General features: G+C 36.2%; 3 protein-coding genes across 21 annotated transcripts; 2 read left to right on the forward strand and 1 right to left on the reverse strand.

Annotated features, from left to right (window-relative positions):
• Positions 1 to 318: 318 nt before the first annotated feature.
• On the forward strand, positions 319 to 6,607 carry LOC133738827 (protein DECREASED SIZE EXCLUSION LIMIT 1-like). Of its 18 annotated transcripts, none has more exons than XM_062166483.1 (18): positions 328 to 471; positions 1,181 to 1,276; positions 1,383 to 1,538; positions 1,646 to 1,742; positions 1,882 to 1,945; positions 2,619 to 2,884; positions 2,981 to 3,043; positions 3,117 to 3,188; positions 3,276 to 3,332; positions 3,433 to 3,641; positions 3,863 to 3,936; positions 4,024 to 4,117; positions 4,661 to 4,727; positions 5,132 to 5,214; positions 5,297 to 5,388; positions 5,563 to 5,669; positions 5,963 to 6,026; positions 6,328 to 6,607. In XM_062166483.1, the coding sequence occupies exons 6-18, from the start codon at positions 2,775 to 2,777 to the stop codon at positions 6,424 to 6,426; spliced, it is 1,191 nt and encodes a 396-aa protein (XP_062022467.1). In that variant the 5' UTR covers positions 328 to 471; positions 1,181 to 1,276; positions 1,383 to 1,538; positions 1,646 to 1,742; positions 1,882 to 1,945; positions 2,619 to 2,774; the 3' UTR covers positions 6,427 to 6,607. The 18 variants fall into 18 exon arrangements, with proteins under 18 accessions (XP_062022466.1, XP_062022465.1, XP_062022479.1 ...); XM_062166486.1 differs by having other exon boundaries at positions 1,181 to 1,270; XM_062166485.1 differs by having other exon boundaries at positions 329 to 471; positions 1,169 to 1,276.
• Positions 6,608 to 9,668: 3,061 nt separating this feature from the next.
• Positions 9,669 to 13,164, forward strand: LOC133740854 (uncharacterized). Of its 2 annotated transcripts, none has more exons than XM_062168791.1 (6): positions 9,669 to 10,016; positions 10,105 to 10,257; positions 10,530 to 10,764; positions 11,324 to 11,546; positions 11,718 to 11,867; positions 12,928 to 13,164. In XM_062168791.1, exons 1-5 carry the CDS (start codon positions 9,678 to 9,680, stop codon positions 11,857 to 11,859), a joined length of 1,092 nt encoding a protein of 363 aa, XP_062024775.1. In that variant the 5' UTR covers positions 9,669 to 9,677; the 3' UTR covers positions 11,860 to 11,867; positions 12,928 to 13,164. The 2 variants fall into 2 exon arrangements, with proteins under 2 accessions (XP_062024775.1, XP_062024776.1); XM_062168792.1 differs by lacking the exon at positions 12,928 to 13,164 and adding an exon at positions 12,289 to 12,606.
• An 890-nt stretch (positions 13,165 to 14,054) lies between these two features.
• Positions 14,055 to 18,225, reverse strand: LOC133738421 (tRNA (mnm(5)s(2)U34)-methyltransferase, chloroplastic). The gene is made up of 6 exons (XM_062165958.1): positions 17,909 to 18,225; positions 17,634 to 17,697; positions 17,071 to 17,263; positions 16,016 to 16,089; positions 15,077 to 15,232; positions 14,055 to 14,500 (listed from the first exon to the last, which is right to left on the reverse strand). The coding sequence occupies exons 1-6, from the start codon at positions 18,102 to 18,104 to the stop codon at positions 14,374 to 14,376; spliced, it is 810 nt and encodes a 269-aa protein (XP_062021942.1). The 5' UTR covers positions 18,105 to 18,225; the 3' UTR covers positions 14,055 to 14,373.
• Between the last annotated feature and the right edge of the window lie 5,176 nt (positions 18,226 to 23,401).

The following is a 23,401-nucleotide window of genomic DNA, read 5'->3' on the forward strand; positions in this document are numbered from 1 at the left end:
CTCTGGCTGTTAGAATATGTTCGTTCAATTAAGTTTGTTGTCGATATATGTAATGTAAAACTATAGTCTATTAACTTAAATCGAGAGTACATTTCACATGCGTCGAAGAGATTTATCTTGAGTCTATGAAGCTTTTGGATTCCCCTTGACAAAGTAAAAAAAAAAAAAAAAAAAATCGAGAGTACAGATTACAGAACTTGCCATGGTTTATAAATAAATATGTAATGCAAGTCCAGGGGGCTGGGTGGGTAGGGTAGGGCTCAAGCCCCACCGGGATTTTTGGGCCCCAAAAAAAAATGAAGGTATATAGGTGTTGTTTTTTTGGACTAGTTCTCTCCAGCTCTCCTTTCAAGCCCCCACCGCTGAACTCGCCAACTCGATTGGAGACTTGGAGCTCTCCCCGACTCGGCAAACCTGCAAGAGTGCGCAGAACCAGCAACCCATCTCCGGTCTCCGCGCCTCCGCCTCCAGGTATCTCACCATCTCTCTCTCCCTCCCTCTCCGTCTTCTTCTCCTCCTCCTCTGCGACGGCCGACGGCTCCTCCAGTCCCTCCTCTTGATCAGTAAATAATTGATTTCCATTTGATCTTGTATTCTTGTTGGTTTTTAACTAAGGTAATGCCGTAATGGTATAGTTGAAAACTTGAAATGGGTAATGGGTTCGATTTCGGATTTGCATTTGATGTTGATGGGACAGTCAAAAGACTCAAAATGATATATAATTGCAATTAGGAGGATTTAATGGTGTTTGCAATTAGGATAGGATGATTGTGTTTTGCTGTGAATTTGATAGCATAATTGATACCAATCTGATAGCATGTTTGTGTTTTAGGCATCCAAATGACCAAATTATAAACTCTAGTTGTTCTATTACTCAAACAGGAATTTGATAGCTTCTTTGACTCAGAATGCATACTCAAAACCGGCCAGTTCAAAAGAAGTTGGCCAAAAATCTAGATAGACAAAATATTATTATTCTTCACAGAATGATACCTTTTTTTTTTCCCCCCCTCTTAAATTGATCTTTTCCTGTACATTAATCTCAAGAGGAACAAAATCACCAAACCGAAGTTTATCTTCACTTCTTTTAAGTCTTTCTCTGTAATCTTTTACTTGCATAAAGCAATCATGTAGCTGCAGATAATAAAACAACATGCATTAACTTTAGGCAATGTTCCAGAGAGCAATCTGATCGAAAACACCTTGGACAACTGCATCTTCTGGTGTGAAGTGTTCTTGTTTGCATTTACCAATGCATCCTCCAGCTTCTGTCCCAGTGAGACTAAATTATACCTTTGGTTTTACGTCATATTAGGTCTAGGCATCCAAATGACCAAATTATAAACTCTAGTTGTTTATTTGATTAAATTGGTTTTGCACAGGTTGTTAAATTGGTTCTGTTACATTTGATTAAATTGGGGGTTTAGATTGTCCACCATAATCTTTTTTTCTCCCTTCGTTAAGAAGTTCAAGCCCCACCAAGGTTGTAATCCTGGATCCGCCCCTGATAATGCAACTATAGTCTTTCTTCGATCAGGGTATAATCTCACTTCTGAGTCTCCTGTATATCGTTTATTTGCGACCAATGCTCTACTGCATGTGAAATCTGAACCCTTCTCTTTTTCCTTTTGATGGATGCTGCAAGATGTGCAGCCTGAGTATCAGTTTGATGTTTAACCAGTGGGCATCGTGAAAATGGAAGACTCAAAGCAGAACAGCAGTATAAAGCAGCTCAGGTTCAGGTATGTAGAAGCAATTTTGAATAGTTTTATCCGCCTTCATAGTAGGTTAATCGTCAATCTCATTGAATTTTTAGTGTGCATTTTCGAATAAATCTATCTGATGATGATGTTTATGTTTCTTTGTTGTGATTGGTGTTAGTGGAAGCTTAGGTCTCTCGAATTGCTTCAGCTTTGGTGTTTTTGTTTCTTGACTGGATTTAGAGGTGCCCTCTCTTTTCTCTTTTATTCTACCATATTTGCATCGTCTTTGATTGCGTAAGAAGGTTTGGGGAAAAATTAAATTGACTGGGAAAGTTTGAAGTAGTTGGGGCGAAGCTCAATAATACTCATTTTAGTTGCTCACATTCCACAAAGAATATAAAGAAAATTGGGAGTTACATTTTTTTTCTGTTTTGCTTAGAAGAAGATACAAGTTCAGCTCATAAAAGTAGCATTGCATTTGTTAATTTGTTTTGGAGTGTGAGTCTGATTTTTTTAAAATTTCATTTAAACTTGAAAGCAAGAAGTAGCATACGTAGATTTGAAAGCAAGAAGTAGCATATTTTTTCGCGTATAGGTTCTTTGTTAGATACAAAATAGAGTGTTTCAGAAAATTTGAGTTATTCATTATTTGCTGTATAGTTCACTACTGTGGCCACTTGATGCTGTTTTTGGTTAAACTGACCGACTTTGTTGTTGGATCTTTTGAGTGAGTATAGTTACTTTTAGTCTTATTCATTATAATCCCTTGTTAGGTGTTGTAATTGTAGGTTTAGTGGAATGAAATTTACTTTGATCAAAAGGATTTTTTTTTTTTTTAAGGGTTTGGGGTTTAACAAAACGATTGTAATCAAATAAAAGAATAACAAAAGAAAAATCCCTTGACTTCCTTGTAAGGGGAAAAAGGAAGACCCAAACAGTCGCTTGAAAGTCAGAAAGAATCGTGGTAAGCTCGGTACGAATATTACGGCGAGACTTTCAACCGCACTCGAGTGCTAATTGACATAACGCCGGGAACGGCGCTGTCCACACTTTACGGTCATAGCAGAAGCAATGAACAAACAGAGACGGCCACCGCCGGACCCAGTGGCTGTGCTGAGAGGTCACCGTGCCTCTGTCACCGACCTTTGTTTCCATCCATCTCAACCTCTCTTATACACTGGGTACCATTTTAATCCAATCCCAACTTTTATCATTATTATTCTTCTGCTTCAAATTGTTACCTATTTGATCAAGTTTTCTGCTTTTTTCTTTTTCAGTTCCGCAGACGGTGAGTTGCGGATTTGGGACACTCTGCAGAATCGGACAATAGTATCAGCAGGGTAAGTAGCATTTTGTTTCATGATGTTATGCTGTTAGTTTTCGAGAATAAAAGAATGAAATTTTCCCACGCAGGGTGCATAATGCGGCACATGGGGTTGCTTCTGTTGCTTGTAGCTCTTCAATTGGAGCTGACAAAGTTATCAGGTGCCTTTTGTTTTTCTATCTGTGTTCATTTACTGGCTGTTGCTGTAGTATTAGAGCAAGTAATGAAATTTGAGAATGTTTGTGTAGCCAGGGTAGGGATGGAACTGTTAAGTGCTGGGATATTGGAGATGGAGGTCTATCCAGGTTGTTAGCTAATTCTCGTGATTTTTGGCTATAGCTATTATATATTGTTGTCTTCTGTTAAAAAAATTTGATTGGTTTATGCGCCTCGTTTGCCTTGCAGGGCTCCCTCTGTGATGATTGCGACAAATGCTTACCACTTCTGTAAGCTTTCGTTGGTGAAGAGACCTCATTCTTGTTCTACACAAGTTGACGGGCCAAAGCATCATGACGGAGGTGAGAGGGAGACTAGTACTACTGATGCAGATACTCTGGATGATAGTGAAGAAAAGGTCCAAGGGTATCTGTCTGAGCTGTCTAGAACCGATGAAGGTTTGTTAAGATTGGTAGTCTGATAGAACAAGTTGTAAATGCACTTTAGTAGTTTCTTCCAGGGTGCGAGGGCTTAGGCTTGTATATACAATTATACATATGCACACACACATATAATGCATATCTATTAGAATTGAAGTTTGTACGTGTGGATTATAGTATTATACATTTATTGTCTTCATTGCCCTTAGACGGTTAGAAGCTTGAACAATTACGGACAGTATTTCTTGAAACAGAAAATACTGAAGCTGGAGGATCTAAATACATTGCTATAGCAGGAGAGCAGTCTTCTGAGGTTTATACGCAACCTTGATTATGTTTACTTTTTTCCTCATTCGTTAGGCTCAATTGTTCATAATCTTCATGTGGTTGATGTGCCAAGGTTGAGATTTGGGATCTTAATACTGCAGAAAGGTGTATGCGACTACCTCAAAGCTGTTCTGCTGACTCCTCAGCTATTTCTACCAAGGAAAGAGGTCAGTTATTAATTCCATTGACATTTGACTAACTAATGACTGGGTAGAAATGGACTTAGATTAACAAAGATAGGTGTATGCGACTACCTCAAAGGTGTATGCGACTACCTCAAAGCTGTTCTGCTGACTCCTCATCATATGTTTTCCTTCATAAATCAAATTATTTAAGTTGAAAGGATTATTGGTTCTGAAACATGTTTATTTAAAGTGTTGCTACTAATGCCTGCTGGCATGCACAATTTATTGTCTCTTATATAGGTCATATGTTAGTTTTGTATAAAGGTCTCTAAAAGATCTTTTTAGTGGGAGGATTTTCCTTGTTCAAGTAGCGCAATTTGTTAGTTTTGTATGTGTACAGTAGGTAGGTGGTTCAACTATGATCATATGTTTAATCGATCCAACAATTGTTTCAAGTGATGCAAATCATTGTCAAACACAAATTATGTTTAATTGTTGAAGACTACCTTGGACTATCACTTTTCTGTTCTGTCTTTCCTGTCATTTCATCCTACCTTTGACATTGTAGTCATTGTTTCTTGGTAGGAATGTGCATGGCAGTTCAAGCATTTTTACCATCAGAATCACAGGGATTCCTAAACGTCGTGGCTGGGTATATTCTTCTATTCTCATTACCAATCTAGTATGTCTATGACTGCGGTGGAGACATTACAAGATCATTGTATGCAAAGCTATATCAGTATATGTAATAATGACATTACAAGATCATAGTATGCAAATCTATATCAGTAAATTGTAATAATTGACATTGATACTAATTTGATATATTGGATTCATCACCTCTGAGTGTGGTACCAGTAGATTTGTGATGTCTCATATTTTTGTCATGTGCATCCATGTGCATAAGAACTCTAATCAGTATAGCAGTAACATTCTGTATTTGGTTTTGGGACTTGAAATTCGTAGCAAATTTTGTGTTTGATTTATGAAATGTGATTGTGTTTGTTTATTCTAGAATTTATGTGATATTATTGTGGTTTTTTCTACATAATGCAGTTATGAGGATGGCTCCATGCTTTGGTGGGATATTAGAAATCCAGGTGTTCCAGTTACATCTGTCAAGTTTCATTCAGAGCCGGGTGTGGGAATCAGAATCCAAAGAACTCGATCTCACCTTCTCCTTTTATTCTTCTCATGTTCTTCATGTATCTTTTTCTGCAGTTTTAAGCCTATGCATTGATGATTCATGCAATGGTGGTATCTCAGGAGCTGCAGATGAAAAAATTGTGCTCTACAGTTTGGATAATTCCATGGTAACTTTCCTATCTTTGTAAGTCTGTAATTACTAGATTTATTGCATATCAGGCCTCTTAACTTTTTAGATGGGTGGCAGATGTTTAACTTGAACAAACAGATAGAATATAACACTTTCATACGTAAATCTGATGTCATTCTTTCTATTTCCTGTTGTGTCTTCTCCAACCTAGGGTACATGTGTGATAAAAAAAGAAATTGATTTGGAGCGACCTGGCATATCAAGCACCACTATTCGACCTGATGGTAAAATATTTGCAACAGCTGGCTGGGATCACAGGTTGTGAATTAATCTTTCTCTGTTTGAGTTCTGAATGATATATTCTAGTCATGTAATTATTTGTCGTAATTTTCAAGGACATGCAATTCAGTTATAGACACTGCCAAAAAAAAAAACATTAAATAAAGAACATACAAAACAAAAGAAAAATTCAGAATTCATGTTTTCTATTTTCTTGCAAAGAAAGGCCTAACAGTGATTCTTTATTAGTCACCTTTGTTGCATTGAGGCCATATTATCTCCCATTTTCTGCATTCTCATGTCTCTTTTTCCTTTGTACCTCTTGATGGCAGAGTGAGAGTATATAACTATCGCAAAGGAAATGCTTTGGCAATATTGAAGTATCACCATGCAACGGTATAGTATTACTCTTGGCAGATGATATCTATCCAAAGATTCTCAGTTCGGGCATTTGTGCATTTCTATTTCTCTCATTTGAGTTATTGTATGTTTTAAAAAATAAGTGTTCATTTGTTCTTTTCTTCAAATAACTAGAAAAAGTAACCCAAGAAAGAAAAGTTCTTATTGCAGTGTCTATATGACCAAGGCTGCTTCAACAATGCTTGATTTTGTGTATATTATATAGGATACTCTCTGATTTCGGTGCTTTACACACTGTTGAGGGCCTGATTATTGCATATTCTTTGGTCTTTTGCAGTGTAATGCAGTCTCTTATTCACCAGATTGTAAGCTCATGGCCTCTGCATCAGAGGACACAGTGGTGGCACTTTGGAAACTCTATACTCCTCAAAACTGAGAGTTATATTAGAATCACATCGAGAATCAGTAAATGTTTCTGTTTCTGTATATATATTTTAACCAAGATGTCAAATATTGTTGGAGCCTATTCTGCATCCGTATATGGCATCTAGAAGATAACTGACATTTGCATAACGATCCCATTCTTTTGTTGTTAGCCAAAATTTGCATAACGATTCCATTCTCTGTTGTTAGCCAAATAGCCACCCTCAAGTATAAGGGTCAAGTTATAGTGTAGGGGATTATGAGTAGGGGATATCATACCTAAGGGATTGGAAAATCCACTCTAGCTAAGGAAAACCTAAAGGATGCTAGATTAATATGCAAATGTACAAATCACGAATAAGGGCTCACAAGTGAACCAAAGCTCATGGTGATTATATGCAAGATGGGTTAGTGGTTTGATTTTGGTTTTGGAGATGATTTGATTCGGAAACAACTAAATGAATACTTTGAAATGTAAACTAGGCTAAGCTAAATTAGATGTAATGAAATGGATGAGATTAGGACTTGAGGTTTTCACCTCTAGCTTCTCTTGCAAACAATGATCAGCAATGATGTCATTTTAATTAGTCAATTTCTCTCCTTGCATTCCTCTTGGGTATGACGAGGGACATGCTCCTTTGATGATATCAAGCAACCCCCTCTCGGGTGTAGTACTTAACTACTTAAGTCATGCATTTCAATCCGGTTAGGTATTTAATACATTTACCTAAGCGCATAAAGCTTTATGCAAACCAACCAACCAAGCTTATCTCTAAGTGATTGTAGTTCACAACCCCAACATGCACATATGATATGCTATCATGATTCAAACAACTAAGGTTAATCAAGCCCTAATTGTTTCTCATGTCATGGCAAATATTCATACCCAAATTGATTTAAGTTTATAAACATTCAATTCTTGAACTAGCATGGGCTTCAAAACTCAGGTGGTGGCGTCACTGGAGGGTGCCGGAAAACGACGATCTAACCAGGTCAAGCAAACTCCGGCCGAATGTCCATTATTGGTTCGATTCTCTCTACTCCGGTCAAATCGTCACAAACCACTGCCAAGGATCTGAAGAAGACGAGGAGACAGTCATTTTCCGATCGGTGTGGCGGTCTAGGGTGGCCAGAAAGCTGAGATTGGCCGGAAACCCGAAACGGGTCAGCCTCACCGGATTTTGCTTCGAATCTCCTTTTCCAGTACGAATCAGCACGAATCAAGAGCATAGGGAGGCGCGGCGTGGAACGGCGATTCCAACGCCACCGGTCCAGCAGCTTGGGTCGACCTGACGGCGGAGAACTCGTCGGGTCGGCCTATCGGGTCGGCGTTGAGAAAGAATCTAACCTAGGGTTTGGGTAATTTTTGAAAAAAAAAAATGAAAATGACCAAGGGTAAATGGCTATTTATAGTAACTTTCACGAAATAGTAACTTTTACTTTTTCGCCCATAACTTTTGCATATGAACTCCGATTTGAGTGTACTACATGTCCACGAACTCGGTTTAACGTCCTATACAACTTTCATGAAGGAAGTTTTCTCAAATGACAGACGATACAAAAAGGCAACTTTTAGGGCCCTATAAAAGTACCAAAATGAAGTTAAAAGCAAAAGTAAATGTCGTTTACCGTCTGAATGACTAGTAAACCAGTAACTTGAGATCTAGGACGTATCACATATATAAAAAATTAAGCAAGATTATGCATTGATAACATTCTAAGTTCAAGTATTATTTGTGAAAAAAAAAAAACCAAAACTAAAAACAAAAGGACAAATAAAAGAAAAAAATGACAAGTGGTACTCAGGAAATAAAAATTAAGAGTGCGTTTTATGCATAATTTTCTTTAATATTAGTTTATCTATATCTATACTATTATTAAGAGAAGAGAGCTTGCTCTCCAAAACTGAAATTTTTTACCAATTTGACCTTTATATATTTAAAAACTATGAAATATAATTAATCAATAAGGATAATATGATAAATTGTAAAATATATAAAAATAAAAAAACAGAAAATGTGATAGTTGTGCGGGAAATTTTTCCACTACCTTTATTTTCTCTCCACACACAGTGTGTGGGCCTTGGTAGTTATTATTAAGAGAAGAGATTATATTCATACCTCCAACATTGGTATTTGGACATCTTTTTTTCTTCTAATTAATAGTTGACTTTGTCAACTCATATCAAATTACCAACAAAGACACAAAAGATGGGAGGAAAAAAAAAAAAAAATCTTCAACTTGGAGAAAACTTTCTCCTCCAACATAAACCCTAAAATCATTAGCAACAGTTATTCTCTATCTCTCAAATGTCAATCGTGGTGGTGAGATTCTACTCCCCGAGTCAGAGGTGAGACAGAATCTATCAAGCTTAATTTACTTATATGGACGTGTGGAGGCTTGGAATTTAGTGTTGTAAGCTAAGTACATGTGAATTTGAAACTATTGCAATTGAAGAGCAAGGCTGAGTTTGGAGGTGGAAAGAGTACGTTGCAGCATCTTGAAACCAACCAAAGGAAACGCAATTCTATTTTTCAATCTCCATCCTAATGCATCTCCCAACAAGAGTAGTTTCCATACCATGGTATCATACTTATCCTACTTGCGTCGTGCATCATATTTTCTAGCATAAAGGATTATCTTGATCATGGAAGAAACAATCAAGGAAGGGAGTCCTATTAAGGAATTACAGAGAGAAAAAGACTTGCAAATGCACAAGGAGGTAAATTATTGAAATTCTCAACTCTAAGATGTATCATTCTATAGTTTTTACATCTATTCTCTTCCGGACCTTATTAACGAGGTCTCTCTGTTTCTTCTTTTGGAGGAGCTCAGTTTTTGTCATATATTCGTTCATATTACTCTTCTATACGATCATATCATTTTTACCACTCCTGGAGATTATTTTTTTTAAGGTAAAATAGGATTGTGAATTATTCAAAAATTAAAGAATGTCCATTTACCGATTTTGGAGGTAAGAATAGAATCTAAAAAAAAAAAAAGACTTTTATTGATTTTATTGGGCAATGGGCATTTTGGGAAAATTAAGGAGGTGTAGATACCATATTGGTTATTTGTAAAAGTAAATTGAAGGTCTATTAAGTGAGGAGGTCAAAATACCAGTTTTGGAGGTATGAATAGAAACTCTCTTTTGTTAGTATCGTTTTACCAAAAGAAAAAAAAAAAAAATTTGATAATGATATTATTATTATTTTTAGGTGGATAAATATCCTGCCTGCAAGTAGAACATGAAAATGATACGAAATGGTAGAAGTTTCAGTTGCCACCCGCGTTCAAATCAAACCCTTTGTTTCTGCAAGCCCGCATCTTCCAATTTGTCGCAAAATAACATGGAAAATTTGTGGAGCTGTGGCATCATCTGATTCCTCATCTTCTTCTAGTTGTGGGTATAGCAGGTATGATAAACAAACGATAGATGATGGGCAAGTAGTATTGCCAAAGAAGAAGAAGAAGAGAAGGAGGGTGTTCTTTCTAGATGTTAATCCTCTCTGTTATGCTGGAAGTAAACCCAGCTTACACTCTTTTGCTCGTTGGGTCTCCTTGTTTTTTAAGCAAGTTAGCCTCTCTGATCCTGTTATCGCTGTAAGCCTCCGCCTGCTCTCTCTCTCTCTCTCTGTATCGCGAAACTAGCTGGTTGAGTTTTCATTCAGTGTTTATCTGTTTGTTATAGGTTGTTGATGGTGAAAGAGGAAGCGAGCACCGCCGGCAGTTGCTACCTTCATATAAAACACACAGGTGGAAGTTGTTAAGACAGTTTTCAAGGGGTCATGTTGGAAGGTCACACGGAGTCATCAAAGATGTTTTTACAAAATGCAATGTGCCTGTGAGTTAACACCCTTATGTTCGTAATTTTAATTATTTCGAAACCATCATCGTATTGTTTCAGATTCCGAAAGCATTCATTAAATCAAACTGTTTTGCTTGCTGTTGGTATAGGCTGTTGTTACACTGTTAGCGGATTTGTTAAGGGCTTATTTGTTTGCTGAGTACTTTTCTTCAATACTTGTATCTCAGCATGATTTAAGGCTAATTTCTAGAGTATATAGGAGAGTTGATGTGTTGTTGATGGCCATAATCTGAAGAGAAATGATGCAGGTCATAAAAATAGATGGCCAGGAAGCGGATGATGTTATAGCTACTCTTGTGGAACAAGTTCTACAAATAGGATATCAAGTGGTGATTGCGTCTCCTGATAAAGATTTTAAGCAATTGCTTTCAGAAGATGTCCAAATCGTAATGCCCCTGGACGATTTAAAGCGCTGGTCCTTTTACACCCTTAAGCACTACATGGCTCAGTATAATTGTGATCCGTGCTGTGATTTGAGCCTCAGTAAGTCTAAGATGTAATGTGGTCATAATCCTAAGACGTATTAATGTTATTTCCATATATGGGCATATTTGATGATAAATGTTATGATTGTTTCTAGACTAAGATGTTGAGACCTTGTGCATTGTCTTCACAGATGTTATTTGGTGTGAGTGTGCCTCTGATATATTAGATTCATGATTTGCATAGCTTTTATAGAATGATTGAGTGGCCTGGAATGTCATGGAGAAGCACTGATACTGTGCTATAATTGTACTAGAAAGGATGACAATTTGGAAAGTAACTGTTTCGCAATATTTTGGTCGGTATTTGAGTCATGTATGCACTTAAAGCACAAAAATTGGTATAGATAAGAGTAACCTACAATACAGTTCAGAGTTTTGGGGTAGCAAAAGTAAGTTACTGTTCATTTCTAGATGAATTTTGTTTGATTGTTATTCATCAGTTTCTTGATGTGTTATTCCAGCTCTGGAAGTGTTTTTCTAGGATGTATTTTGATCTGATGAACCAAGCGAATCTTCTCTGTTCAGTTAATATGAATTCACTGCCAACTTATGTCTAGGATGCATTATGGGAGATCAAGCTGATGGTGTTCCTGGGATCCAACATCTGGCTCCTGGGTTTGGTCAGAAGACTGCCCTAAAGCTCTTGAAAAAACATGGCTCATTGAAAAATTTACTAAACATAGCTTCAGTAAGAACTGTGGGCAGACAGTATGCGCAAGATGCTCTTACAAAGTATGCGGATTATCTACGAAGGAACTATGAGATTCTTTCCCTTAGAAGGTAATGCATGTGATTTTAGTTTGATGTTTCTCAACTTTCCAGCGATAATGCTGCTGCTATGCAGAGTATTTATAGTGTGTGAGTGTGTCTCTTCCTTTTTATTTATTTATTTTCTATTTTTGAAAAAGAAACAACTTTTATTGATATTTACAAGGTCTCACTATTCTGCAGGGATGTCAATGTTCAACTTAAAGAGGAGTGGCTTGTTCCAAGAGACACAAGCAATGATTCAAAAACTTTGTCAAACTTCTTTAAATTCTTGGAAGAAACCGAGAAGTTCAGTCATCAAACTGGATCTATTTCAAATGGCTAAGTTGATAGGTAATTTCTTCTAGCTTAGTAAGATGCAGTTTCTCATTTCATATCATGTCTTTTGGGGGCTATATAAGTTGTTCGCATTGGACATCTTTCTTCTTTACCAATAAGTTAATGTATCTATATTTCATTACACACATTTTTTCTCCCCAGTAACGAAAACTAGAGCTTCACAACTCCCTGATGAGGAAACAGGACAATTAATGATTGCCTTGAAACTGTTACTAATGTCCTTATAATTTTGAAAGCCTTTTTTTTTTTTTTTTCTTTTGGTCAAATTATAATTTTAGAGGTTAAATCTAGTAACTATTGCCTACTCTCAGTGTTTGATAAAGAAATATACATACTCCCAAAAGACACCCTCTCAAAAGCTTTTAAATACTACAAGATTCATTCTACATGTCTCCCACACCACCACTTGTTTCAGATTGTGAAGTTTTGAACCATGATAGACAACTTTCAAATTACTTCCATAAAAAGTGAACCAAGTTCACAACAAAAGTGTTTTTCATCCGATGCTGGTGCAAGGCTACCATCTACATTGAATTATTGATCAGTGGTGGGATGGACATGGATGGCTAGACCCAGGCTTGGCAATCCCAACTTTCTTTTTTTTTTTTCTTTTTTTTTTCAGAAACCGTCTTTAATGCGATCTTACATATTCTCAACTTGTAATGCATAAGATTGTAACCCCCTGTGGATAGATTTGACAATTCAGTTATTGCATTGTAATTTACTTTTCCCACATCATGAGATAACAGTGTATCTTTGATTGACTTTTCTTGCATATGTTTATATTCAACATGATCTTGTTGACACTCGATAGATATGAATGAAAAAAAAATTAGGGGAAATGATCATTTACCCAATTTTAGCTTAAAAATTGCCCACTTACCCAAACACTCTAAGAGATTATTTCCCTAATACCCAATTAAGTATTTTTATTATTCTTTTTTATTTATTTTTGAGACAATTTTACCCAATTAACTATTTGTATCCTCTGTTTTCCTCCCCTCCCCCATTTGGCTTTCTGATACTTTTTCTCCCCTTGCTTTTGGGATCTCAGGTTTTCTTTTGCAGTGGTGAATAGAAGCTTCCAAGTGATGGAATGCATGCGCAAGATACTAACAAGGCTTCGTTTTCATTTGACTCAAGAATTAGGAACTACACACTCAGTAATATGGAAATTGTACGAATTATACTGAATTACTGATGAAGTTTTAATGGTTTGAATTCTATAAAATTACCTAGTACCCCAATAGGCGAGCACAAGGTGTGCAAAGATGGATTGCTGGGTGGACTACACCGGTGATCTACCTCTTGGTTCATGTGCTTTTCCATGCCTGTTCAACTATCTGTTCATTGCTTTTAGCTGTTTGTGACCAAGAGAACTTGTAATTAGACTGATTAGAATCACCAATAATGTACATTGTCTGTAATGTTAACGAGGAAAAGCATGAAATCATAAGAAAAGCAAAGAAAAGGCTCTAGACGTGGACTCAGGAACGCAGACTAGTAAAAAGCGATTAAGAGGGAAAATCTTCTTGGCATCAATGCTTGAGAAAATGGCTATGTTATAACAATGGACTGCCAGGAATGAAATGATTGAGCTGGCAAAGATATACTATAAAGGGGTGAATGCTTGAAAATTTTAATTTTGTTGGTTGAGTTGGGCTGCTAGTGTATTTTCAACTTGTGCTGCTTCACTGATTACATGGATACTATGTCTAAAAAACTGGCATTCCTAAGAGTGCGTATGTAACCCAATCCCCACCTGCCATCGACGAACCAAAAAGAGGTGATCGGTTAACAACCACAGATCACTATTCAGAACAGGTTGTCCTCCACCGCAAATATACCCTTTCAACCAGGTCAACGCAAGGCCTACAGCCCCTCATCAAAACCAGCTTGCTTGAATTTTAATTCAATCAGGAGATGGCCTAGTACACTAAAATGACACAGCTGCACATCCTAGGCACCAAAAACCTCATTCACATCCACAACTTCATCCTCCTCTACTAAGGAGAATTTTTGCTGTGAAGCTGTAATAACATATGCATAGGAGTGAAGGAGCGAAAAAGAATCGGAAAGGTCACCATATCACATCCAAAATAGCAGAACCATAGCGGGAAGAGAAACCCAAAACTAGAAAGAATACATATTTTTAAGAAAGAAAAAAAGAAAAAAGAGAAGTACAAAAATCTATCTGATGGCTAAAAATATATTTACCTTAAAGTAACAAATAATTAAGTACTTCACTGAGTACTTGATTGAAAGATATTGTTAGACAGGTATATACATCCTTGAGTGAGCCAACTTTGCAAACTAAATAATCTCCCAAATTTTGGTATACTTCTAGGCTAAATTTCCCTCCGCAAAAGATCCTTTAAAGACAATGATGAAGTTCTAGAAATTGTGTTGCAATGACTTCCTTGACCTCTTGCTATTGAAACCGCTTGTTTTCTTGCAATAATATTATCATAGAATAATAGATTTCCAAGCCCCTGGCGGTTCAGCATCTTTTGAATAAGAAAACAAGTATTGGAGACCATGATCGGTTTGATGACTGATACTCACAGCAGATCCATTTCTCAACGGATAGTTTAGAAACAAAGTGTTGTACCATCTGCAGTTCTTCCCTGAATAGCATAAACAGAAGATAAATCTATAGCATATAACAAGTTGTTGCCCCAAATATGAAGTAACATGGACTGAAGGAAGTGGTCTACTTATGTATCATATATGAAAACCTTGGAATATTGTAATAAAGTATGTCTATAACATATTGGAACAAACAGACCAAGGCATAAGAAAGCATTCATTGTACGAAGCTCTAAAACTATCAGTTCTCACCGACATAAACCATTCCCACAGTTTCATCACCACGCAAATAAAGCTATTATTTCAAGGAAAATCAAACCTAGCCCCGCGTACAAGAGAATACACGTTTCGACTTGTGAAGCAAAGGTACTCCTAAACTTTTAGTGTTGGTATACTATTTGCCTCATATGAGCTTTGATACACCATCAATAGTATCGTCAGTCATGGAGATTGCAAAATTTCAAAATAAGAACATGAAAAGGTAATAACAGTTGACTCTGGTTTTACTAAACCTTATGCATTGAAAGCTTCTCAGAAGCTTAGAAACAGTGAACCAAATACAAAAAGTGAAGACATAATAATTAAAGGAAAAGAATTCAGAGCAGAAGTGTTACCATCCACCAGGATGCCCCACATAAACCACTAAGCTGATAAGCCCTCCCGGCAGCAGGATATCTTTTGCAACTTCCAGTGCTTTCAGTGTTGTTCCTGATTCAGTGATTATTGTTTTGTCGCCACCAAGAAGATAGCCTAGGTTGAAAGCAACAAGCCTAATGACACCCAAGAAATCAATTTCTGCTTCAGTTGGAAGTAAGCTTATCTCTATGGAAAAAATGCAGTAATATGTTCTACAATATTGCCGTGCTACAATGCAATAAAAATAAATAAAAAAAGAACCTCATATGGGTATTATGTATAGATGTGAGAGAAAGAGAGCGAGGTCATTCTAGGCTGTTATCCTGAGATATAAGAATTTAAATGCCTGGGAATATTCTAATGTTAGCTGAGAATACAATTAGATATCCACAGATGATCATAGAATAACTACATGAATAATAAGCTAACACCAAATACATACAAACGTTAAACAATTTTTTTTTTAAAAATAATTTTAGGTCCTTTACCCCCTAGAGACATTGAATGGAATGAGCTGTTTTTTTTCGGCCATCTAATTTTGAAAAGTTTAAATATCCTTCAACAGTAAGCAAATAGATCCGAAACATATAAAGGACGGTTAATCCTGCCGTAGAATAAGCTATTATTGCAAAAAATGGTGAACCAGTTATCAGACAAAAAATTACATTACAAATTATGCCTCCAAAATATAATAGTCTATGGAGTTGAACTATGGGCTTTCTCAATGTACTTTTCTTCTGTTGTTTCCATTCACATTCTTTGCAGAACAGTTGATGTTAAATAGAACTAAAAGAAATAGTTAAAATAATACGAAATTGATGTATTTTCCTACTGAAATTGAGGTTTGCAAGTCATACAGATTCTAAACACAAAACAATAGGATAGCCACAAACTTGGTTATAGTGACCAGTAAGCACCTAACACATGTATCCTGCGGAAGAACTTCACGCATTTTACTGTGACATTTGGAGAAGAGCTTAACAAGTTCTTTCTGCACAAAATTGAAGCTAAGAAGTAATTGCAGATACATTGACATGATTATAAAGAAATCAAACTACATGATTGATATTATGTGCGGCTAAGTAAAAACAACCCTCAACCAGTAAATATTAAAAACAAAAACTAATAAACAAATCACTGAAGTAAATAACATGTAGTGTTATAAGCCTATGAACATGCAAATCACATATAAGACAAACACCAAATATATATACAGAAAAAAAAAATCCCCATATATATGAAAGCAAAAAATTTTCATCACAAACTGGCATATAGAACCTTTTCTGTTTTCTGAACTTACAATAGCAATCTCACTCACATTTTTAACTATTTCACAATTAGAAGTTGTGCCTTAGCATAAGTAAATGCCACAGCAGTGTCTAATGCCCATCCTATAGCCATTCAGACACTACTATGGCCTTATAACAAATATGGACTTGTCTTTACTGGCTTACTGTTATTTGCAGAATCTATTGGAGTGAGATCAGTAATTTTATTTTATTATTTTATTTGGTAATGAAATAGACACTGAATGCACAACTCTTTAGCAAAGTTGTGAACTACTACTCTCACTCCAAAAGACACTGCAAATAATATTAAGAGACTGAAGCCAACATTACTTGCAAGGCCACAGAATTTTGTGGATGGCTACAGGATGGACGACAGAAAATTCATCCTCCATTTTTGCAACTAAGGTTAAAAAAAGTAATTATTAGTCAATGGATTACTCATGGAAAGTGCACTAACTATTAATCCGGTGGCGTTACTGAATCAAGAGAAACCCTTTCCTTTCACACCGATGGGTCCTAAGCCAACCTATCCTCCCTTTTATTCATTGCTAAATTTGGTCAGTGAACTAAGTTCTCAAGTCTCATGATACAACTTTCGCTAGATACAAGAAGAAACTATAAGATCATGAATTACAACTGACCAAACTTTGTATTTCATACGAAAAGAAGACAAGGGTTAATACCTCTTTTGGACTGACCGACTCTTCCAGCAAAGAAGAAGTTTTCTGTAAAGCAACTTCCTGAATATCCATTCCATAAACTGAACCCTTACCCGATTCATCAGCTACCATCTTGAGCATTGCTAAGGTATCATGGCCATTGCCACAAGTGGCGTCAATTACCGTATCTCCTTTTTGGACCACACGTTTCCAAACCCTGTTAAATGATGGGAAAGTATATATAAAATCTCTATACAATGATATCATGAAATAAGAGGCGAAAGCATGAATGAAAATCTACGGACCAAGAGATTCCACGTTTGCTGAAGCTGAACTGAACAAAGACTAGTTCAGAGCTTCGTGAAGCATATATTTCTAAGCATAACTAATTCAAGGGAAAATTACAAGCGTTTCCACAGCCAAACCAAGTATAAATTTGACGATTTCAAGGTTTCCTTTCTTTTGTTTTTCATGTTTTTAAAAACTAAAACCAGAAGTGAGTTACATGGTAGGCTCAAACTTATCAGACCAACGAAACATGGTCAAAATGCAGAATTATTTAGTGAAATTAGTCAATGATATCTTACGAGTGAGCAACTTCTGTGGCCTTCTTCTTGCCCGAGATAAAGCTCAAAAGTAGATCCTCCAATCCTGAATCATGGTCGAGAACATAGGAAAAATCATAACTCAAAAAAAAAAAAAATTTGACTATTTGATTTGTTTATCTTTGGAACAAGTAATTTATAAGCTATTTGATTCCTGAGAAAATGAAAAAGCAGACCAATCCCTCTCCCTCCTCCAATGCAAACAGAAGAAGCTGCAAGTGTGTTTGTTTTGAAGCTAAATAAAGAAAGAAGAGTACCAGAGAGAGGAGAGTGTTTGGGCACAGAAACCGAAACCAAGTCGTTGGAAGTTGAAGGGTTCAGTTCAAACTTGCCCAAACAGCGGTTTCCGGCAGCATTACCCGAGAAGTTTCGGAACGTTGGAGGTTTCTGCTTCCGTGTGCTCAGCAAATGAGGGAGCCCCCATGATAACCTCCGTGGCACAACTGCCAACATCTCTCTTACCCTTCCCCTTTCTCTCTCACAAACCTCCTGTTTGCCGCCCTTACAAAACGTTCTTATCGCCTAGCTGGGTCCAGATTGCCAAATGGGCCTGCTTCCACCCAAACCCGCCATATCTTTTTCTTGTTGCATTGGGAAATCCGGAAATGAATTATGTTTCTAGGGTGGGGCTCTAATGAGAACTAACTAAGAACTTTCTAATCAAGTGTTACATGTTTAGATATTCATGAGTAGATATTCGTGGGTTCGATTCTCACAGATGGCACCAAATATTTGTACGTGAATCCGGACGGGGGTAGCTGAGCAGAAGGAGACCGTAACTTGGCTCGCGCTTGACCTTTCCTAATAAGCCTACAATAAAGGAAATTGTTAGGAGAAAGTCCGGAAGGTTCCGGAATTCACTCCTCCGATGCTCAAGTTAGACATGGGGAAAAGCGGAAGCTAACTATGAGTTCAGGGAAGAGTCAGAATGAGTGGAATGGAATGAATACCCTGAGCCTGAGGTGAGACTCTCCTTATATAGGCGGTGGCGTGCGCTGGGACCCATGCCAGCGACAGTGAGGCCCGCGCTTGCGTTGGGTTGTGATCACACGAACGCAGCCGTATGCTGGTTTCATGGACCCACCAACAATTGTGATTTATCATTTATAAATATGAATGATTCAAATTTGATAGATTCGATTCATCCATTGATTTGATCTAGTTCGGTACCTTAATGATTAGCAATTTGAAAGAAATTTTTTCAGAAATGTAATAGAAAAGTGGGTCACCCAAATTGTTGGTTAGAAAGTCTTCAACTAGTCCTCATTTTAAAGGTCTTCATTAGAGCCTCTCCCTATATATGTTTCTGAGTATTTGTATTGAGAATTTATTGTTACATGATTCTGAGTACACAATATGCTTTTGGTTATTGACTTCGATTGGAGTTATGGCATTTTGTTCGTTTTTGGATTATGATAGGATTTTTGTTTATTTTGTATTCATTGAAGCATGATGGAGTTTTTTTTACAGGACCTGCCCCGGATTTCACCATGAAATTCAAGGTGGCCCTGCAGGGCCCACTTTAGTAGAAATTCTACCAAAAATTTAGCGGAATTTCCCCTAAAAGTGGACTACGTAAAACCTGTAAAAGCAATCTAACACTCCTCAATAAACTTATCCATCCTCAACTCTTGGAGCCTGCCTACTCCCCACAATTCATAATCAACTTCCCAACAAGTAACATAAAGCAAATCTGAAATACCAAACTATCTTTCTTATAACACAACTGAAAGATGGTCATCAGAGCAATCTAAACAGTGAATTGAAATAAAGTACAAGTAGGTTAAACACTTAACCCACAGGAAGTCGGAAGCGGATGGACATTATGCCTCGACGCCTACGCACGCTCGATCTCAACCTATCTGTAGACTGGGCATCAGAAACCGAAAAGCCCAAGGAAAAGCATTTGAAAAACCGTTAGAGTGAGTAGACGAGAAATAAGTAATTTTGAAAGAAATAAATAAAACTTAATGCTTCCCCAATTTGTTCTCTTAAAAACCAAGCATGCAGTAAAGTCTTGAAAATACTCTTAATCCTCCTCTTTACTGAAATCTCGAACACGTATTGTAAAACAGCTCGAAAACAGTCTTGAAATCTCTTAAAAATCTCATATGATAAGTACCTCAAAATCATTCAGAAATCTCGGAAATCTCGTAGTCTCATAAATCTCGTTAAAACACTCGTATGATAAAATATCTCAAAATCATTTAGAAATCTTGGAAATATGCTAATGTCTCAAATCATACTGTAAATATGGTCTCGTAGAATAACTTCAAATCATCAGTGAAATCAAAACTCTTGGAAATCTCATTAAAAATACTCGTCATAAAATAGGTGATCACTAGAGGAAACTACCGACTAGTCATCTCATGCCACTTGGAGGGGACTACTGACCAGAGATGCCGACTAGAATAGGAGGAGGTAATGGTTAGAGGGTACTGCCGACTAACCATAGATAGCTAGAGGGTACTGCCAACTAACTACCTCATGCCATCTGGAGAGGACTGCCAACCAGATGACGCATCGGAGACTGCCGACTGGAATATTCTTGAGGGTACTGCCGACCAGAATATTATCTGGAGGGTACTGTCAACCAGACTATTACCTGGAGGGGACTGCCAACCAGGTAATGCATGCATGAGCTAACATATTTACCTTGTTAAAATATTAAACTCATGAAATCTCAATAAATCGTTTATACTCAATACTCGAAAATCATACTCATACTATTTAAGTCTCCATTTTGTTCTCAATAACTCAGTACTCAAAATCTTGATAGAAATCATCATAAAATCTCAATAATTCAAATATCGGAAAAACTCTGTAAATCCTACATAACTCAAAATAAACTCATTGCCGATAAATCATAAATAACTCGTCGAAAGCATAAATCATGAAATCTCGATAAAATATTCATACTCAAATATAATTATCAATAAACCATCGAAACCATAAATCAAATACTCGATAAATCAAAGCTCATAAACCTCAATATCTCAATAAATCCTCGAAAGCATAAATCAAATACTCAATAAATCAATAAATGCTTTCAGAAAGAAATTTCAATATAAATTCAAAGCTAAAAAATTCGAAGCTCATAACTCAAGATAAATTCAAGGCCGATAATAATATTTGAAAGAGAGATCACTATTAAATCTTGACCATTATCATATCAGTACTCAAATCTCAACAAGTCATTCAAAACATAAAATTCTGATAAATCATAAGTAAACCGTGAAACCATTATAAGTCTCAAACATTATTAACTTAAATCAATAGAAAAATGTAATAATCTAAAGTATAATACTGCATGCATAATTATTTAAAATCAAATGTCCATTCACAGATTTACCAAGTGACATACGTCCAACAATTTCCTCCTCGAGCTCGATCTACACATCGTCCTCGAAAGCTCAAAAACCCTAGATTTTCCTCTGATGGTCGATTCTCCTTCCTCCAGCTGAAATGGAGCTGGTAGTTGGGTAGGTTCGAACCAAGGAGGAAAGAGCTTCAAGATATGGGTGGTAGGAACACGGCGATCGAACACGGTGGCCGAACTGGGGTTTTTAGCTTCGAAACTCGTCCTCTAATGCAAATCAGAGCCGATGGTGGCCGGAGGATAGGTCCATGTGAAGAGCCGCGTCGAACACAACCACTACAACAAAAAGGCTTTTCAGCGACCATATTTTTAGCGAGAAATTTATTTTCATCGCAAAATGTCACGTTATACGAGGAATATTTAACTTTCTCGCTAAATGTGTTGAATTTTTTGCGAGGAAAATAATTTCCTCATTAGATGTCACTTTCTACGAGGAATTTTTAAGTTTCTCGTTAAAGAAAATCATAATTCAGTAGCATCAATTGTTCTATTATTAGCGAGGAAATATGAGACGTTAGCGAGGAAATTTTTGATCGTCAAAGCTACATTTAGCGAGGAAATACAGATTTCCTCATTATAGGTTTGGCGGAAGATTTTGTGAGACCCGCCAAATCTAGTAGCGACGAAACTATAGGTTTCTCGCTAAATGTCAATATTCTACGAGGAAACATGTGGTCGCCAAAAGATGCAATTTGCGAGAAAATAATTAATTTGTCACTATAGTTTTGGTGGGAAGTTTTCTCAAAACCGCCAAATTATATAGCGACAAAAGTATGATTTTCTCGCCAATAGATGACTTTTAACGATGAACGATTTCCTTGCTAAAAGAGGGCTTTTATCGATGAATGATTTCCTCGCTAAAAGAGAACCTTTAGCGATGAATGATTTCCTCGCCTTTGATATATTTAGCAAGAAAATAATAATTTTGACGCTATAGTTTTGGTGGGAATTTATGTCAAATCCGCTAAATTTTATAGCGACAAAAGTACATGTTCCTCGCTAAAAGAGGAGTTATAGCGATGCACGATTTCGTCGCCTTTGATACATTTAGCGATAATCTAATAAAGAAGTGGCGAAATTATTAATAGCGCTGCAATAATTTTAGCGGAAAGTTTTTTGAACCCGCCAAATTTAATAGCGACGCAACTAAGTCTTCCTCACTAAAAGTACTATTTTATCGATTAAAGATATTTTTGTCACCGCTAATACATTTAAGTGTGGACTAAATACTGTTTAGTCCTTGAGAAAAGACCATATAAAACACTTCAGTCCTTGACCTTCTAATTTCACACGTTTAGTCCCTGTACTTCAAAATTTCAGACCAATAGGTCCTTGCCGTCTAAAAGTCGCGGCGAAATGTCTATTATGCCCTCAGTTCTTTTTTTTTAATTAATTAATTAATTTATTTTTTTGGAAAAGGAATTTTTTTCCCTTTCTTACTTTTTGTTTGAAAAAAAAAGAATAAAAAAAGAAAAATAAATAAAAAAGAAAAAGAGAAAGGAATAAAATTAGTATAAAAAAAAGGATTAATTTCAGTTTACCCCCCTGAGGTTTGGGGGTGTCATCATTTCACCCCCCAAACTCTCAATTTCACTTTTGTACCCCCTGAACTTTCCAATTTCAATCAGTCGTGTCCAATTTCTCCTATTCCGTCCAAATTGGTATTTAACTCTGACTTTTGAGGGGTAAAATGGTCATTTCAAGATAAAAAAATAAAAAAAATTCGTTTTTTTTTTTTTTTTTTGTTTTTTATATTTTATTTTGTCTTCAACCTATACACCACAAGTTATAATAGGTTTATAAAAATAAAAAAATACTCTAGGTGGTTAAAAGCCGCTCGCTGGTCTACGATATTTGTTATATATCTCCGATAAAGTGAAGAATTTTAGGATATATCCCCAATAAAGTGAAGAAATATCTGTAAAAAATAATTTTACACTTTATCTGTAAATAAATATCTGTATATCGCCAATAAAGTGAAGAAATATCTGTGTAAAATCATTTTTGGTCTACGATATTTGTGATATATCTCCAATAAAGTGAAGAATTTTAGGATATATCCCCAATAAAGTGAAGAAATATCTATAAAAAATGATTTTACACTTTATCTGTAAATATCTGTATATCCCCAATAAAGTGAAGAAATATCTGTTTAAAATCATTTTTTACAGATATTTATTTACAGATAAAGTGTAAAATCATTTTTTACAGATATTTCTTCACTTTATTGGGGATATATCCTAAAATTCTTCACTTTATCAGAGATATATCACAAATATCGTAGGCCAGCGAGTGTGTAAAATCATTTTTTACAGATATTTATTTACAGATAAAGTGTAAAATTATTTTTTACAGATATTTCTTCACTTTA

The sequence above is a fragment of the Rosa rugosa genome, chromosome 3, assembly GCF_958449725.1.
Source record: "Rosa rugosa chromosome 3, drRosRugo1.1, whole genome shotgun sequence".
In the NCBI taxonomy this organism is placed as follows: Eukaryota; Viridiplantae; Streptophyta; class Magnoliopsida; order Rosales; family Rosaceae; genus Rosa; species Rosa rugosa.

What these genes read in the sequence shown, in the direction of transcription:
- LOC133738421 (XM_062165958.1), bottom strand. Translation starts at nt 18,104, where the DNA reads ATGTTGGCAGTTGTGCCACGGAGGTTATCATGGGGGCTCCCTCATTTG. An exon ending in GCCACAGAAGTTGCTCACTC is followed by an intron (nt 17,264 to 17,633) that starts GTAAGATATCAT and finishes ATCATTTAACAG; the next exon opens with GGTTTGGAAACGTGTGGTCC. An exon ending in GTGGGGCATCCTGGTGGATG is followed by an intron (nt 14,501 to 15,076) that starts GTAACACTTCTG and finishes TATGCTATTCAG; the next exon opens with GGAAGAACTGCAGATGGTAC.
- LOC133740854 (XM_062168791.1), top strand. Translation starts at nt 9,678, where the DNA reads ATGGTAGAAGTTTCAGTTGCCACCCGCGTTCAAATCAAACCCTTTGTT. An exon ending in TTACAAAATGCAATGTGCCT is followed by an intron (nt 10,258 to 10,529) that starts GTGAGTTAACAC and finishes GAAATGATGCAG; the next exon opens with GTCATAAAAATAGATGGCCA. An exon ending in GAGATTCTTTCCCTTAGAAG is followed by an intron (nt 11,547 to 11,717) that starts GTAATGCATGTG and finishes ACTATTCTGCAG; the next exon opens with GGATGTCAATGTTCAACTTA.
- LOC133738827 (XM_062166482.1), top strand. Translation starts at nt 2,775, where the DNA reads ATGAACAAACAGAGACGGCCACCGCCGGACCCAGTGGCTGTGCTGAGA. An exon ending in CGGACAATAGTATCAGCAGG is followed by an intron (nt 3,044 to 3,116) that starts GTAAGTAGCATT and finishes TTTCCCACGCAG; the next exon opens with GGTGCATAATGCGGCACATG. An exon ending in GGAGCTGACAAAGTTATCAG is followed by an intron (nt 3,189 to 3,275) that starts GTGCCTTTTGTT and finishes ATGTTTGTGTAG; the next exon opens with CCAGGGTAGGGATGGAACTG.